Source organism: Arachis hypogaea, chromosome 11, assembly GCF_003086295.3.
Source record: "Arachis hypogaea cultivar Tifrunner chromosome 11, arahy.Tifrunner.gnm2.J5K5, whole genome shotgun sequence".
Lineage (NCBI taxonomy): Eukaryota > Viridiplantae > Streptophyta > Magnoliopsida > Fabales > Fabaceae > Arachis > Arachis hypogaea.
In genome coordinates, this window is record NC_092046.1 from 124,469,223 (window position 1) to 124,488,569 (window position 19,347).

The 19,347-nt window shown below is 37.0% G+C and overlaps 1 protein-coding gene across 1 annotated transcript; it reads left to right on the forward strand.

The window, feature by feature from the left end:
* Nucleotides 1–6,786: 6,786 nt before the first annotated feature.
* On the forward strand, nt 6,787–7,530 carry LOC114924679 (uncharacterized). The gene has a single exon (XM_029289944.1). The coding sequence runs from the start codon at nt 6,787–6,789 to the stop codon at nt 7,528–7,530; it is 744 nt and encodes a 247-aa protein (XP_029145777.1).
* The last annotated feature ends 11,817 nt before the right edge of the window (nt 7,531–19,347 follow it).

Sequence of the window (19,347 nt, forward strand, 5' to 3'; positions counted from 1 at the left end):
AAAATCAGTAATTTACTGTGCTTTCACGGCGAGTCTTGTAGCTTCGTGGCACTCGTCCAACATTTGCATTCTCTCTGAACGAGTACTTCTCACTTTCTCAGCAACTATGGCTTCAAGTACCCCATCTTAATTCCTCACCATGTGCCATATGACAGCATGTTCTTTGGCAAGTTATGTTGCAATAGCGTGGATGAATGTGGTCCCTTTGCAAAGCATACTATAGAGGGATCAGTTCTTCAAGATCTCTGCTTTGAGTCATGTTTTGTGTCTCTGTTGTATTTGTTGAGATACTTTTCTGAGTTGTTTAACTAGACAATGACAATTGTTGATTTGGTGTCACAACGTCTTTTTTTTCACAGCCGTTTTTATTTACCTAATGACTTTTAAGGAGGTTTGGCTCACATATCTCATATTTCTTCTAGTTGTCATTGGGGTCATCGATGACAGTGGGGTAAGTAAGTACCTGGAACAAAGTTATGGGCTTCAAGTTAAGTGTTTGCATTGGTAATGATAAATTTATAGGTATCAATACATTTAAAATATGAATAAATAATAACAAATTATGTACAATTTATTTTTTACATCAGCATCAGATTTTTTAATATATATATATATAACTAATTTTACTCAAATATTTTTATAATTTAATAAAAATAAAAAATATTTTTTATTTAATTTTATAAAAAAATTTAAACATCCTTACTTTATTTGATTAGACAAAAATACTTTTTTTTATATCAATCCAATTTTAAAATTCAACTCATTCTAATTTTATATTTTCAAATAATTTAAACAACAGAACAAAAATATATCTGAGAAACAAAAAAAATTAAAAGATTATTCTTTCATCTGGATTTCAGAAATCTTCTCTTCAATCACCTTCTCTGAAGATTTTTTAGTGTTCTTTGTCCACTCAAGGTTTTCTAGTGTTCTTCTCTCCTCTTCCTATTCTCTCTCTCTCTCTCTCTCTCACTCTCTCTCAAGGTCGTCGTCCCGTCAGAAAGCATCGCCATCTTGTGTGTTCCAAAAAGCGTCGCCATCTTCCTGGTTCCAGAGAGCGTCCACGTCTTCCTCGCCGTCTTCCTCTGATGGTTATTAATGGCTAAGAGAAGGGGGGTTGAATCCTAACTTCTTTTTCTACTGAATATTACTTTTACTTTCTCAAAGAAACTTAGGAGATATTTTTACTTTTATCTCGTATCAAGTTGAGAGACATTTTCATTTTGTCTCTTAAATAACAGAAATAGAATTGATGTAGGGAAGAAGAAATGACACCAGATGTATCCTGATTCACCTACTTGGTGCAACGTAGCCCACTACAAGAATTTGACAAATTAGCAACAAATTTTTGCGAAAAATATTTTTTGTCACTAATTCGTCACTAACTTGCGAGGAATTAGTGACGCGCTAATAACAAAATTAATGAGCGGTCACAAATACCCGAACTTGAGAAAAGCGACTGATTAGCGAGAGATTTACAAGTAAGTTTGTTTCTCGCAGATTGGCTTTTGTGGCTAAAAAGAAAGCGGAGAAAATTTTCTCGCTAATTTCTCACAAATTAATTAGCGAGTGACAATGTTCTAGCAAATCAGTCACTTAGGGGTTCAATCGAATAAAAATAAAGTAGCGAGGGATATTATTGTCACTAATCATTGCAAGTGTTTTGAGACACAATTAGCGAGAAACAGTTCACACGCTAGTTCGTCGCTAAATAAACTTTGTGCGAAAAGGCTAATTAGTGAGGAACAATGTTACTAGCTAATCCATCACAAAGACTTGAAATGCATTCTGCGATGGACAAATTCCTAGCTAATTCGTCACCACGGATTTTATTTTTAGCGAGCAACTAGTTTCTCGCTAATTTGTCGCATAATATTGTAAAAATTCAAAATTAGGATAGCGACAGAAAACAGTCGTCGCTAACTCGTTACAACGGATAAATCATTCAGCTAGGGAAGTATTCCTTGCTAATTAGTCAGCAAAGTGGAAATACAGATATTGAGTGCCTAGGACCTAAGTAGTGAGAAATTTGCGACCGTTTAACAACTGACACACTTCATTCGCTGATTTCAAGTCGCTAATTAGCGGGCGAAATATATTTGTCGCAAGTTTAATTTAGCAAGCGACTTGGCAACAACAATATTGTCGGAAAGCAAAAGTTATATCATACCTAATTTATAGCAAATTATTCGCTAATTTCGTTGGAAATCCATCATAGAGTCGTAACAAATCTAAAGCTAACCGAGAAAATGTTAGAAGTAATTGGTCTCAATTGAGTCACTAATCAAAAGCTTATTTAGTGAGGAATTAGCGACCGCTTATCAACTGATAAACTTTCCTCATTTATTTCATGTCGCTACTAATTTGTGAGGAAACACGTTAGTCCTTATTCCCTCACTACTTTAACTAGCGGCTCACGTGCCTGTTCAGCCGCTTTTCTATTGAGTTTAAGAAATTAATTTTGTATTTTTATTTTTAAAATTATAAATTTAGTTTTAATAATTAAAAATAAATTATAAAAAAAATAAAATACCTTCGGTTATTTAACATGTAAATTGTATAAAATAAATAAATTTAAATGAAAAACAAGATTAAAAAAATATTTTGTTGTTATTATATGTATAACAAAATGAATATAAACACTTACTAATATTATATAAATATTAGTTATTTATAAATATTATTAAATTTATTTATTTTCTCAATCTTGTTTAATTAGAAGCAAATTAAAAAATTTACATCGAAATCATTCTTTATTTCCATCCATAATTCTAATACATAAAAAATCTTATCGGAATCATTTTTTTAATTTTATTATTTTTAAAAATGATTAATTTTTATTTTTATTATATCATCTCATCATATTATACACTATCATTTTCTCTTATCATTATTTATACATGTATAACTATTATTGTCTCAGATTAATATAACTAGCATCTTAAAAATTGGTCAAAAATATAATTATCAGTTAATTTTTCTTCCTTGTTCTTACAGTTACCTTTTTTATTTTATACATAACTTTTATTCTTGTTGTCTTTTTATTTATCTACTGAGTATATGTAGTACTCTTTTCTATCTTTTTTATACTTAATGAAAAAAAATAACGATAGATATGTGTATGGAGAATGGTAAAAAATAATAATAAAAATAAAAATTTAAAAATTTAAAATAATAATAAAACTAAAGATGATTTAAGATATTAACTACAAAATTAAAAGAAAAAAAATTTTTAGCAATTAAAATTATACGAGAAAAAAACTTCTTTGAATTTAATTTTTTATATCCGCTTCAAATTAAATAAGATTAAAAAATAAACAAATTTTAAAATATTTATAATTTTTTTATCTTGATTGTTATAATAATATCGTAATAATTTTAGTATTACACTTAAATTAATTCAAATTTTATTATCCTATACATTAAAAAAATTAAATAACTCATAAATTTTATTTTTATTTTTTATTTATTAATAATTTATTATTTACAAAATTGTTATTCTTTATCTCAAATTTAAGATTTAAATAACATAAAAATTAATTTTCAATCGTTCCTACCCCATCCTAATCTGAAAGACCCTCAACGTCTCTCTTCCGTGGGTCTTGCTCTCGCCACTCTCTCCCTTAAGCTCAGTCGCTGCCGCCAGTTGGTCAACTTTCTTCATTGTCACCGTCTCACACCCAACCGTGGAAGAAGCAGCAGGTTTCGGGGCTCTCTGTCTCGTCATCCTCTCGTCCTCAGAAGCACACCTTCCTTGCGCAAGTCGTCGCCGGCAGTAGAGGTAGCAGGTCCCGGTGGGCGGGTCTTCATTCATCGTCTTACTTTGAGCCTCGCCGTCAGCTTCCTGCGACGCAACCCGATTTGGTCAGTTCCAATTAATTTTGCCTTTCTTTTTGTTTTAGTTGTGTTGCTGTAATTCATCAATGTACTTTGATGATGTCGTTGAAAGTTGAATTTGTTGCTGATATTTGTTTTTGAAACCTTTGAATTTGTTGCTATTCTGAAATGATCACTTAAATGTCTTTATTGCTGAAATAATTTGTTACTGATTGAAGTTGAATGCACTTTGATTTTGTTGTTGAAAGTCAAATATGTTGCTGAAATTTGTTACTAGAACTTTGAATTGGTTACTGTTCCAAAATGATTACTTAAATTTGTTCATTGCTGAAAGAATTTGTTACAGATTGAACTTGAATGCAATTTGATTTTGTTGTTGAAGGTTGAATTTTTGTTGAAAGTTGAATGTGTTGCTGGAACCTTGAATTTGTTGGTGTTCTGAAATGAAATGATCACTTAAATTTACTTTCTCTCTAACTGAATTCTTTACTGATTGAACTTGAGTTTTTTTGTTGTCTTGCTTCATATTATCATGAATTTAAAGTCCCTCTTTTTTTGCTGTTATGGTAGTTCTATCAAGGCTTTTTTACCTAAATGCGCATCTAAAAAACATTAATTCCCAAAATGCGCATGGCTGGAAATCTTTCTGTAAATGCGCATTGCCATTTTGTGGCCTCTGCTCGTGAAATGGAAATGAACTCCATTTCAATTATGGTGCCCACGAAATGGGCAATCCATGTCATGCCAACCACACACGAAATGGATATCCCATTTCTATGAGGGCAGCAGCGAAATGGAAGGAGGAACTCACGGCAGGCATCAGCGAAATGGGTGTATGGCTGAGTTCAGAATCCATGTCTCCTGTACCGCACACGAAATGTCACAAATTTGTGTGTACTGCACACGAATTGGGACAACGACTAGGCTATAAAAACCCTTCGCCAGCAGAAGTAAACCCACATTTCTCACTCTCAGTTCTTCTACCCTTCTTTCTTCTCCGAAAATTCCACTCTCACAGGAGCTACTTTCACTAATTTTTGGGTGTCATAATGGCATCTGAATATATTTATGTGGTCATATATCCCAATGATGAAATTTCGTATACAGCTGAGGGAGTGACCTTTATGTGTGACGACCCACTTTGGATAATGATTTCCCCACAGTCGTGTCTGCAACAACTTAAAAATATGATTCTGATGAACACTGGGCTGATTAGAAAAAAGGAGATCAGTACACTCATTTATAGGATGCCCGTTGCTGTAGCAAGTTCGTTTACATATCAGAAAATGCATATTAAATCTGACCAGTACGTGTCGATGATGTTTTCATATCACCGAAGCATCGGAAGCATCTATTCGATGGAACTCTGCGTGAAGCTCCAAGATGTGGGGGGCAGCCCATCTAGTTCGAATAACGTGGAGGAAATGCGAAATTCCAGTGCTGGTGAAGGCATTCCATTTTTGGACATAGGTAGGAGTCGTAGTCCGTCCTTTAATGCCTTCGTGGCCCCCACCCAGAATACAGAAATACCTGACCGACGTCCCTTCCCGAATGTCCATGTTGCATATCCGGAAGGAATGGCCGACGGGTTGGCTAACTCATCTGAGGAAGACGAGATTGAGAATGATAGTGGAGAGGAAGCAGAGGTTGTTCCGGAAACCCAACCGGTTCAGGGCGAAAGGGTCATCCCAAGTGTTGTTGAACCGATCAATGTTGCAAGGGTCGGAGCTCTTTCCAGCGGCACCCCCAACCATTACCTGCACCTCAGTCTTGGTCCAATGAACTCGACAAATGCAGAGGACATACCCAGTAACTATGGTTTGACAGGTGAAATGGAGCTAGAGGTTGGCCTGAAATTCCTGACTAAGGATGCAGCAATGCTTGCTGTTAAGAACTACAACATACGTCGAAGTGTGGAATTCAAAGTAGTAGAGTCAAATCATACCAGGTATGTTTGTAGATGCAAACTTTTTGGTGACCAATGTTCCTGGATGGTGAGGGTTGCGAAGACGAGGGCGTCCAGATTTTGGGAAGTTCGAAAATACCAAGGGCCTCACACTTGTTTGGCGTCCGCGACTTCGCAAGATCATGCTCAACTGGATTCAAATGTCATATGCCAGCACATATTCCCCATGGTTCAAGCAGACGCAACGATTTGCATAAAAGTGTTGCAGGGGTCCGTGGAGTCGGCATACGGATACAAGGTGTCTTACAAAAAGGTTTGGCTAGCGAAGCAAAAGGCAATAGCGAGAATCTATGGAGACTGGGATGATTCTTATAACCAGTTACAGAGATACTTCAATGCGTTGCAAACCTTTGTTCCAGGTAAGCCTACCTATCGGATTGCATACTAGTTTTGTAATAATTTTCATGCTCTTACGAATTTTCCATTTCGTCATAGGGACAATTGTTGACCTACAAACCCGACCATACTACGTGGGCAACACCCTCGATCGTGAAAGCGTCATATTTCATCAAGTATTCTGGTCATTCCCATCGTGTGTCGAGGCATTCAAGCACTGCAAACCTCTAGTTTCGGTTGATGGAACACACCTGTATGGTAAGTACACGGGTACCTTGTTGATGGGAATAGCACAGGACGGAAACAACAACATTCTTCCCATAGCTTTCGTGCTAGTGGAACGGGAGAACACATATGCATGGTACTTCTTTCTGACCAACTTAAGGAGACATGTGGCTACGCAACCAGATGTTCTACTGATCTCTGACAGGCATGCTGCCATAAAGGCTGCGCTGGAGCGAGAGGGTTGTGGCTGGGAACACAATGTTTACTGTGTCCGACACATTGCGTCCAATTTCGCAACAAACTTCAAGAGTAAAGAAGCCAAAAGACATCTTGTTAGCGCGGCATACTCGAAGACCTAAGAGCAGGCACAGTACTACCTAGAGTTAATCAGCGCAGAGGATCCAGCCACGTCCCCGGCAATGATGGCTTGGATAAGAGGGTTAGAGCCACCGAAATGGCTCCAACACCGCGATGAGGGGCGCCGATATGGTCACATGACAACGAACCTTTTTGAGTGTATCAACTCCGTGATGAAGGGAACTCGTAACCTTCCGGTGTGTGCGATTGTGAAGTCCACGTACCACCATTTAAATGCATTGTTTGTTCAGAAGGGTCGGCAGGCAGAAGCACAGGTTGCATGTGGCCAGATGTTCTCACAGTTCTTGCAAAAGGCAATACTTGCCAACAGGGAGGGAATCACGCAGATGCTTGTCATATCACACGACAGGGCGACATCGATCTTCACCGTCGATGAGATAGCCGGCGTAGGGTCTCAATCCAGATTCAGAGTATACCTCCAGCAAAGACGGTGTGACTGCGGCTACTTCCAGGCATTGCACTACCCATGTGCCCACGCGCTTGCAGCATGTGCCCATGCTAGGCTTGATTGGCAGTCTTATGTCGATGATGTCTATCGGGTCGAAAATGTGTTCCGGGTATATCAGATGGAGTTTCCCCCATTGCCTGATGAGGAAGTGTGGCCACCCCACGAAGGACAACTTCTCCATCCTAATCCCCACCTGCGACGATCGATGGATGGCCGACCTGTGTCGACAAGAATTCGGAATGAGATGGACGACGTAGAGCCTAGACCGGGAAAGCGATGTGGAATTTGCAGGCAACCAGGGCATACTAGGAGACATTGTCCTCATGTCACTGGCACTTAGCGGCGGGGCTGGGTCGGAGATTGAGTGTTGTTACATTTTCAATTTATTTAAATTCTCGTCTTTAGTCGGTGTGATGTGATATGTTTTAGAATTAAAGAGATGAATGCAATATTTCCTTTTCTTGTCAAATGATCACACACGTTTGCAACCAGTACTACATGAACATTAACAACACCGAATTTAAAACATCACAACACAGATAACCGTAAAAAGTTACAACCACGAAGTACGACACCATAAAACATAATAAAGTACAAACGAAGGGAAAATACAACCATCGGACGATAATAAATAACCTTAAAACCATAACGTGAACTAGTGATGGTGTCCAGCATGTCCTAACCTCCCATCTGTACCACATGAAGGTGCTTGAGTGTCGCGGCGGGGACGTCCTGGCTGTGCCTCCTCCCCTACATCATCAGCCCCCGCATATGATAAGCGACGGCCCTCTAACAACGATGGCTTGAACGGGCGCATCTGGGATCCGGCCGTGTCACCTACAGAAACAGATCTCCTCCTTCCGACAGGGGGTGACTACCTGAATCAGACGGTCGAAGTGCAAGTCCTAAGTTGCTGGGTGTGCGTGGTGATGCCTGAGAAGGAATGAATTGATCTAGGCCATCAAATAAAGATGAAAAGTTTGTCCAACTAACTCGATCCATATAGTCAATCAGGTCCTGTGTATCGCCCCCTGCGATGAACCACCCTCCTTGTAGGTACTATTGTAAGGCATATACTGATGGACCGTGGATGACTGAAAGGGGTCCTCTGCGACGAACGGCTGCGGGCAGTAGACATCTCCAGGGAAATTCACTTCCACCGGTGGATGATCATGCTGAGTCCAAACATTAACCTGACCTGGATCCGGAACTGGAGAGTCTGGGACCTGCATCTCATCAGCTTCGACAGCCTGATGTCTTCCACGGCGGGAACAATGGCGTCTCCTGTCCTGCGGAACTGCTGGTAGCTGAACGACTGGGCCTCTACCGTACTCTGCCGGAGCCCCTCGCGGAATATCATCTCCTCGGGGATCATGGAAGGCCTCTGGGGGTGACAGAAACCTCTTTGTTCTCGAGCAATACCACCTGTAATAATCATGACTGGGATGCAAGGTATCTGCCCTATCAATCTCTAGCCGATATGATACAGTCCATCTGTTTGCCCATACTTCAAACCATGTCTGCAGGCGGATGTGCCACCATCCATCGTCGTTGCGAGCCGACTGGTGATGGAAGGTGTCTATGTTTAATGGAGGGTTCGGTGGACCTTGTTTGCCGCCAAATTGCCGCATGACTCTATCGATGTTAACAATCTCGATCCAGCAGAACAGAATAAGTGGCACGACCGCCGTATAGAAATCCCCAGGCGGAGCACCAAGAAATTCTGCAGGCACCCTCGACAAAATACGTGCATTCCTGTACGGCATCCACACAAACTACCAAATCCAAATGTCATTTACACAGGTAGACTAAATTTCATGGGACAAAACAATATCATGCGAGAGTGATGCAATAGGAATAGTTACCTCATCCACCTTCAAATTGTCCAACCTAAGCCGGTGCCTTTGTAAGCGTTGCTCGGCGTAGTCATTCTTTCCTCTCTTGCCCGCCCACCTGCGAAAGAACAGAATGATCTTATAACCACATTTAAAAAATTACGCTGAGGAAATAAGAACACAAAGCACAAATATAGAACATATGGAAGAAAATTTATTACGTTGTAGCTAACGGAAACGTGTATGGGCTCATCACGTCCGGTGCCCAGAAAGGAAGCCTAAAGTATATCCAAGACATCAACATTGTATGACAACCAGACATTCCCTCGACATTATAATCAGTCGCTAGGCACATGGCTCTATACAACCAACAGAGCACGGCACTACCCCAACTATATGTACTAATGGCTTCATAGTTTGCCAGGAGAGGAAGATAACGTACGTGAACCGTGTTGTTCGCTTTGTCAGGAAGTAAAACGCCACCCAATAAATACATAATGTAACAACGTGCATACCGTACGAGGGCCTCTTCGGGAGAGTCAAGAGGCATCTGTTGCAGTCTACTCCTGAGCCACTTCAGTTTTATGTTATACTTCGTGGTCCCAACATGTCCGTCAGGAACTTCTCTAAGGAGTTCCTCACACCATTGCCAAATATCTCGCTGGTGGAACTTACTCCATGACCTCAGAGTGCCGCTGACCGGTTCACCGTCGATTGGTAACCCCACCTGCATGGCAACATCCTCCAAAGTGATAGTACACTCACCCCATGGGAGGTGGAATGTATGGGTCTCAGGACGCCATCTCTCCACAAGAGCGCTAATCACTGGGTTGTCGTACTCAAAACGCTTTATCAGAGACGCATAATAGAAGCCGGCTCTTCTTAGATACGGCTCCAGCATCTGCCTCCTAATCTCCATACTCGGATCTGCTTCGTCTACAGAGAAAATATCGACCAGCGTGCCATGCGGAGTCAACACACGTGCCGGCTGAAATTGAAATAGATCAAAACACAATTATATAGTTTAAAACAATTATTTAAATTATTAACAAAATTTTTTTATTTTTTTAATTAAAAAAAATAAACTCACCTTAACATGTAAATGAGCAGAAATGTGAAATTCATCCAACCTATTAAGATTTTTCTCCACATTAATTCCACTTCCACTCATTTTTTTAATAATTAAATTATTAAAAAACTTCTCTTTTTTTTCACCGAAGCTACCCACTACTTCACTTCTCCTTTTTACCTTCGATTTGGTCCCCTCCCCTCCCATCACCTCCTTTTATATGCTTCACACTCACAACCCAACAATAAATTGCCTCACTTTCACCCAATGCATGCTCGTACGGGAACTGCAACACTGCTGCTTTGACTGCCCCCCCCCTTTCGTGCCTGCCACACTTGAGGATGGCTATTTCGTGTGTGCCTCCCATGAAATGCCCAACTCGTGGATGACACACTTGATTTGGTCCATTTCGTGTGTGCCATCAGTGAAGTCCTCCATTTCGTGCTTGCCATGCATGTAATGGTCCAATTCGTGGACACCAAGCTTGAGATGCTCCATTTTGTTTGTTGCAGGAACGAAATGGTTTGTGTCAGTGCCCTGATCCCATTTCGTGGACACCCTCCCTGATGTGTATACCATTTCCATTTCGTGGTTGCTCCTTGCGAGTTGGCGGTGTGCATTTGCAGAAACATTTTCAGCCATGCGCATTTTGGGAATTAAATTTATTTCCATGCGTATTTACGTAAAAACGCCGTTCTATCAATCTGTTGGGTTCTTATTGTATTAAAAGATATAATTGATATTTATTTTAATAAACCCAGTATATCTCCATATTTTTTAACCTCATGATTTGAAGTTCTTGACATGAGATTAATGATACCCAATTGTTTTTGGTGTTTCTAATGCTTCAAATTGTTTATTACAATTTCCTTCAAGCTTTGTATATTATCTTTTTATGATTTATATCTTTATTTTCAAATTGAATGTATTAAGTTTGTTACTTTATGACTTGTAGAAGGGGTTATTTAATGTGATTGTGAATAAAAATATGTTAATGAAATTTAGGAAAAAAATACACGAGACTATGTCATTTATATACACGTTAAACATTGGTATTACAGCTAAAATGAAAGCTTAATCCAGATAATCATGGCGCCTGATAGGAGTTGAATGTCACGAAGGCAAGATTGCACTGGTCATCTAAGCAAGGAATTTAAGAAAGGTGTTGTGGAATTCGTAGATTTTGTAGAAAGAAACCCGACTGTCATTGATAGTTTAGGTCGCATTCTTTGTCCATGCACAAAATGTAAGAACAGGATTAGGGATGAAATATTTTGGGTCAAAAAGCATTTGTGTGATTGTGGGTTTATGGAGGGTTATACAAACTAGACTGCTCATGGTGAGAAAATATGGGTTGAACAGGACGCAACAAATGTTACCCAAAAACATGAAGAAGAGAATACAAATCCATATGTAGACATGGTTATTGATGCTGCAGGTGATAACTTAAATGTAATGGAAAGTTTAGAAGAGGATCCAAATCCATCAGCGTCGAAGTTTTATAAGTTGCTGAGGAGTGCTGACGAACCTTTGTGGGATGGCTGCACCAAGCATATAATATTGTCAGCTATAACCCAGCTAGTGAACTTGAAATCAGAATTCAACATGACTGAGAGCTGTTATAATCGAATGGTTGCCATAATCAAGAGCATGCTCGCAGAATCAGAGAAGTTTCCAGAAGATTTCTACTGGTCAAAGACAATGATTCAAGAATTGGGATTAGGATATGAGAAAATTGATGCTTGTCCTAATCACTGCATGCTATATTATAAAGAAACAAGTGACAAGACTAGTTATGTAGCCTGCACCATGTGTGGACACCCACGATTTAAGTCAAAGGCAGGGGATACAGTTAATAGCAGTAGGGATGTGCCATACTCAATATTGAGATATTTTCCTATTACTCCAAGGCTTCAACGTTTGTTTATGTCTAAAACTACTGCGCAATATATGAAGTGGCATGTGGATGGAGTACGCCACGATGAATCGGTTATCACACATCCGGCTGATGCTGATGCTTGGAAACAATTTAATGCCACCCATGAACTATTTGCCCAAGAATCTAGAAATGTTAGGCTTGGACTTTGCACTAATGGTTTTAATCCATTTTCTGGCTGGAAGACTTTATACTCATGTTGGCCTGTATTTGTCACACCTTACAATCTGTAACACCCTCACTACCAGAATGTCACGCTTCCGGCTGCGCCACTCTGATAGAAAGAAGTATTACGACTAATTTATATACTTAATATTAAAATAAGAGCCTGTGACTCGACACTGTATTGCTGATTTTTTTTAAAACTGGAAATAAATAATTTATCTTAACAAAAAAAACAAGCAGGCATAGATTCATATACAAGACTTCTTACATAATATCTTATAATATAATATACATATAAAACATACAACTCCTATCCCTCTTACTAAATTATAATAACAAAGACGAGGGAAGAAAACAATCTAATTAGTACAACAACATATAAACCAAACGCAGTATAACTCTTCATAAAGCTTCTTCATCCGGTTCCTGAAAAGGTAAAGCTATAGGGGGTGAGAACCTAACCACATGGTCTCACCACGGAATTTCAGAGTTGTCATAAGAAGATACTTAATAAGAAAACTATTTTCAAGCTCAGTGATTATCACTGCCTTATGAATCTTTTAAAAACCAAGAGTTAATCATTTCAAACCTTTTCAAAGAGACAATATTCAATCTTTCAAAAATCCAAAACCTTTCTTTTTTATAAGAAAATCTTAATCAGGGACCAACCACAAAATCAATCAACAAAATCATTAATTCAGCACCAAAGCTCATTCTCAAAAGTAGCACACCAGGACAAATACAAGCAAAACAGACAAAGAAAGCACAAGTTTAGGTAACAGTTACAACAAATAGTTCAGGTAGCAGTTAAGAATAGTTTAACAATTAAGCAAACCAAAACAAGTTCAAACCCAAGCAAAGCATACAAATGCATATGATGCATGCCTGGCCTATGGCTAATGGGCTCATCTGTCGGTTATCCAGCTAACCCGACAAGTCCGAAAATCTTAGACTGTTCCTCGACGTGCATCCCCAAGAGTCTATGCATAGCTTTTTCTCAAATAATCAATATTGTTCAATGGGGGTAAAATTCCCGGGAATTTATAGTGCTCGGTCACCCTTACGTCGTAGGGTCAACAGAGTATCGAGTTTCAACCTGGTACACATGGTGGCAAGCCACGGTACTTTACCCAGGAAACTTGTGTCTCAGATAATTCAATTTCATAAGCCATATAAATAATTCATTCAACATTCATCAATGTCTAAGTTATTCTGAACATCATCATCATTCATCAATCCATAACTCATTTCTAAATTCATTCAAAATCATATTTCAAAGAAAATCCTCATCATCCTTTTTTCCATTCCGTTCACTAACAATTTCCAATCCAAAACATAACTCTTCCTTTGATAAATAAAGTAATCTTAAACCATATAATGCTTAAAATTAAACCTTTTAAAATAACTACTTCAAATGAAACTTCTACTTTTATAAAATTTCGGCATCATCTCCTCTAAAACTCGGATTTCTGCCACCCTTTTCGGATCCCATCCAAACATTTCTTAAACCTTTACTCAACCATTTCCAAATTTCAATCGTTTTCCAAAATTCAACTATTTCCAATATCAAATTATTTTCAAATCGAACCAATTCCAATAATAAAACTCTTTAAAATCAAACCAGCTCAAATATTAGATCATTTATAAAATCAGACTAACTCAAAAATTAAACTACTTCGAGAATCAATTTATTTTCATATCTCAAATCATTTCCAACAAAATCGACTCATTTACATTACCAAATAAATTCTAAAAACCAAGAAAATTCACTTTTCATAATAATAAAGTAAATAACATTTCAAACCAATTTCTTATCAACAACCATACACCACTCACGCAATCAAGCAACAATTAATTCAGTCTAACAAACCATCACATCTACAAGACAAATATAATCACAGAAACATATCTTTTTGCATTAATATCTATTTCTAACAACTCTATAATATAAAATAGATTTTTAGAAAAACCCCTACCTCAGTTAGCTGAGTCTGCGTAACTTATCGTGATAATTTTCTTTCCTTTTAATTCATAGCAATAGTGACAACAATAACCCCACGGGAACAGCAATAGCGTAACTTATCGTGATAATTCCCTTTCCTTTCCCTTTGCTTATATTTTTATCTTTAGTTATTAAATTCTATTTTTTTTAATGCTCTAGACGAGGTGCTTTGATAATTTGCCGACTTTGTGTTCTCTTGAATGCTGAGAGAGTCTATCGTGAACTTTCTACAATACTAGAAGGGGAACCTAATTTGAATTTTGCATCAATTATGGTTCAGGTTGGTTGACTTTTCTGCGAGCTTGAATAGCAAGATGCAACACACGTGTAAATTTTGATATATATAAATTCATAGGTCTATGACCCACACCACTCTGTTGGCTATAACCAAATATTTAAATGAAACAGCTTCATGAATTTTGTAATTAATCTAGTGTATTTGCTTTGCTTTTATGGGAATGATGAATCATTCTTTTGTGAATTGTTATTGCATAACTTGGTTCTGTTTTTTCTCTTTTAAGCAGACCTATAGAAAGTATATTGATTGACATTGATATGCATTTTGATATTTTGTGTACAATACTTAATAGGCCTTTAGCCAATCCAGTGTAGTAGAGTGGTATTGATATAGATTTTAATATCCCCCTCCTTTTGTAACAAAATTGTTTTTACTCTCTTATTATTAAGCATGTTGCTGTTTACCTGTTTAATGGTGTACATCACTACTTCATGAACAATTCTATTTACGATATGATTCAAATTTCTGTCCACTCAAGTCTCAGTATTTCCTTCTTGTGCTAAAGGAATATATGTACATTAACAACAGCTTGGAAACCTTGGCGGCATATGTAGTCCCTAATATTGACACTTCATTTTCCGTCATTATGCAGCAAAGTGCCGCCTTTAAGATACTGAAAACTCATTTAAAAGCCGTGCCTTCGTATTCTTTCAACGGCGAGCAACTAAAGAGAACACCCTTAGGGAATCCCTACCAGTTTCTTCATCAAATGCCTGGTGGCTCTCAAATCACCAAGGATGGCGACATAACCATGGATGGTGGAAACTCACATAACGGGATAAATTTTGCTGCAAGACTACAACAGTTTCAACAAGTGCAGCATCTACATCGTCTACATTCAAAAGCACAGGTGCAGTCACGCAAGAATTTGACCTCATTATCAAAAGGTATGCAACCTGTCTGCAGCCTCTCTCAAGTTTTGTAGTTAGATGTAAACCATATTTATTTATGTGATCCTTTTGATTAGTTTGTATTTTGTGATGTAAATGGCTGCAGAATATGGTTGAAGCGCAGAAACAAAAGGAACCAAGGAGACCACAGTTGAGTGAAATTAATGTTCCGACCTCAAGATCATCATCAAAGAGAAGCCCCCAAGTGTAAAGGTGGTTCTTGCACATTCATATCTTGAGTCCTTATTGTGCCAATGATCTCTCTCAGTATATTTATAAACTTTGAACGGGATCTGCTTATTGATTTGGAAAAAATTGTAAATCACATAGTAGCGCGTAAAAATTTCTTGGGTTTTTGGAATCAAGATGAAGCTTCGGGCTTTGGCTGAGGTATTCTTTAGTTTTTGTTGAAAACCATGAGGGCTAGAGGCCATATTTTATTCAGGAAAAGGTCTCTTTTTGTTGACCTCTTTATCATTTACTGCGATATATAATAATTAAATAATATTTGATAAGGAATTAGATACTCAATGACAATGTGATGCATGTGTGTATGGGTGTGGGGTACGCGTTTTGTTTGGTTTGATCTCGTAATATCAGAGAATCATATGTTGCTGCCTCAGGTTGCAACATTGTACAACACTTACACATGCATTTCACAAATATTGTTCCATGTATTAAGAACTCATTATGATGTAAGCTTAAGTATTGGCAAGTTTTTTACAATTAAATGTTCATTTCTGGAGGATTTCTATGATGTACGAATATTTAAAAAAAAAATAAAAGACACGGAGAGAGAATCAATTAGAAGATACCAAGAAAAAACTAATTTAAAATAACCTCCAATATGAAAGAAACATATGGTTTCAAAAAACTTTTCATACAAAATTTTTATATTTTCTTTATCTAAGTCTAATTTTTTGCTTAAACCAAATCGATCTTGTATGGAAAAAAGTTTTCTAAATCGAAAAATTTTCATTTTCAACTTATAATATAATATACAAAAATCTACATCCGAGAGCTGATTATTGATCTTAATAATCAAGATATGAGCAAATTAAACAGATTTGAACAGCCTACTACAACCTGAAACTTCATCTGAAAATAGGTGAATAATCTATTCTACTGTTCTAACATTTTCACCTCAGTTTCAGTAAAAAATTGCATCTGATGCTATGTATGTCCTCACAGAGCATAGATCTTTTCAATGTCGGAATTATATTCGTCCAAGTCTGATATATTTGCAGAGTACGACCATGAAAAAGATTTACTTCCGCTAGCTCTCTTGATTCGCCTCTGTGAATCGTTGTGGAAAACACCAAAATGTTGTCGAAAAACAAAGTAGCACAAGCTTGCTAGTGTTCCAACTAGAATTGGTACTCCCAAAATGGTGATGGTCCAAAAATGTATATGATCAAGACATATATACAAGGGGTAGCAAAAACATCTAAAATCTTATCATGAGGAATGCAAACAGAACACTTGCAAGGCTGACACACAGTTTTCCAAGGAACAAGATAACATTTCCAATAATGTTAAGACGCCTGATCCTTAAGATGTTATTCATGATCAACTCTGTTGCAATAGATGAACAGCTAGGTCAAAACAGATGCTAGTTGTTACATGAACAACTAGTTTTAAGGTAAGCAAACAACATACTTGTGCATGTTGCAGCCGGACACGTGAACCAGCTTCAACAATAAGATCTATAGCTTTGTCTGGCAAAAATCGATCGCTGCAATACACAATTATTTGAGAGAGAAAATATGGCAAATACATAGAGCAATTGTATTATACAATTGCAATTGCTATTGCTAAAATATTTCATCAAAACTTATTTAAATAAAATAACAAAGAACCTGAATGGAAGCTAGATTTTCTTCAGACTATGTAGCCTGCCTCTTAAGTGCATCGATGGAACTTAGAAATGCCTCAATTTCACCATTTTTGGCTGCCACGGCCTCATACGGCGACGCTCTCTGGAATCCATTGTTAATGTTGCAAGTGTGAGGAGTGTTGAAAGTTAGTTCCACATCAAAGAAAGCAAGGAAGAGTGAGGAGTTTATAAGATAAGAGACCCATTAATTTGACACCTTAAGGTTTTGAGTTGGATGTGATGTCTTCTCATCTTATGTTCTGATCGCGACGACGACCTTGATTGCGAGACAGATGAGAGAGATCGAGCTCCATGAAAGAACAATCTTTTGATTTTTTTTGTTTCTCAGATATGTTTTTAGCCTGTTGTTTAAATTATTTGAAAATATAAAAAAATTGAGTTAGTATTCAATTTTGTTCTTAAACTTACTCATGAGTCTCAATTTATTTTTTAAAATTTTAATTGTCTCTATTTAATTCTCAAACTTTGCAAACGACATTGTTTTAGTTTTAACACTTAAATAGCTCAAAAACAACACCGTATCACTTGCTTTGGGAAGAAAGATTTCAATAAATACCACTTACAATGTTGTTTTTAGACTACTTGAATGTCAAAACTAAAATGACATCGTTTTACGATGTCTAGCATGGCATCCGGCTATCTACGTACGTCAACGTTTCGTTAACGTCTGTGCGTTAAAAATTGTCCCAGGGACTAAATTAAGTCACATTCACAAAGTTTGAAAACTAAATAGAGACAATTGAAATTTCAGGGATCAAATTGAGTATTATATATCTAAAAGTTATCGTATTAATATTTAGTACAATTTTTAAAATTAATTTATAATTTTCTAAAAATTATTTAAAATGCTTAAGGAGAAGTAAAAAAAAAAAAGTGGCTTCTCCTCTAATATAAATATTTTTATCACTTCTCTTTTAAAATAAATACTTTTGTAATTGAAAAATTAAATATAAAATAATTTATTTATAAACTATTTTTAATATATACTTTTATATTTTAAATATCTTAATTAAATTATTTATTCAAACTGATTCTTAATTTTATAGGTTATTTTATTTTATTTTCAACTTTAGATATCATCTAATTTATTTATATTATTTAAGAAAATTCTTTTTATTAGATTACACACATTGAACAAATATTATATTATGATTAATAGGCTAACAAAATTGTTAAAATCTCTCTCCCCCATGCTTTCGGACCCTCTCCATGAGTTCGAGTTCTACCACTCCTGAAATCCAAAAAAGATTATAAAAAAAAATCTAAAAGATAGAAGTACTAAAAAAGTTAAAATGAATGTTGATGATAAAAAAAAGTCTACATAGTAGAAGCTAGCCAAGAACTAAAATTTTCACCGGAAGAGAAGACAAAAGACAAAGTCATGTATAAGGCAATTACAACCCTGAGCCTAAGCAAGTCGAGTCAACCAAACTTTTCTATGGGGATAGGCTGGTTAATAATGGTTTGGATAAGTTAAATCCTAAAGAAATAGTGGAAATGGTGGCCGAAGACTACAAGTCAGACATGGAGCAAATGATTCCTACTGAAGAGGACAAGGCTCTCTTCAATCCAAAGCCTGAGATTGAGATCTCCTTGGAAGAATATGATGAATAGTGCAGGCCTTGGAAGCAAGCGCTTATTGTTAAACCGCTCGAAAAGAGAGTCAATCTACTGGCTATAGAGCAATGGATCAATAGGAGATGGGCAAATAAGGATGTACTTCGGCGATAGATCTGGAAGAAGGTTTCCTCTTGGTTCTGTTTTTTACACAGGAGTATTATGTGCAGCCCTCTTCGAGGGACCATGGATGATCGTATATCATTGCCTTTTAGTCCAAAGGTGGCTGATAAACCCATATTTTATGATGTATTTTGTGCTCAATTTAAGTGATTTATTCAATCCTTCACCCATTTATTCATGTAAATTGCACGGTTTTACTTTCCCTTCCTATTATGTGATATATGTGAGAAATATGTTTCCTATGCTTTAAAAATATTTATTTTTAATTACCCTTTATTACCATTCGATGCCGTGATTTGTGTGTTAAGTATTTTCAGATCTCCTA

Coding starts and splice junctions, on each gene's coding strand:
- LOC114924679 (XM_029289944.1), top strand. CDS start 6,787: ATGGCTTGGATAAGAGGGTTAGAGCCACCGAAATGGCTCCAACACCGC.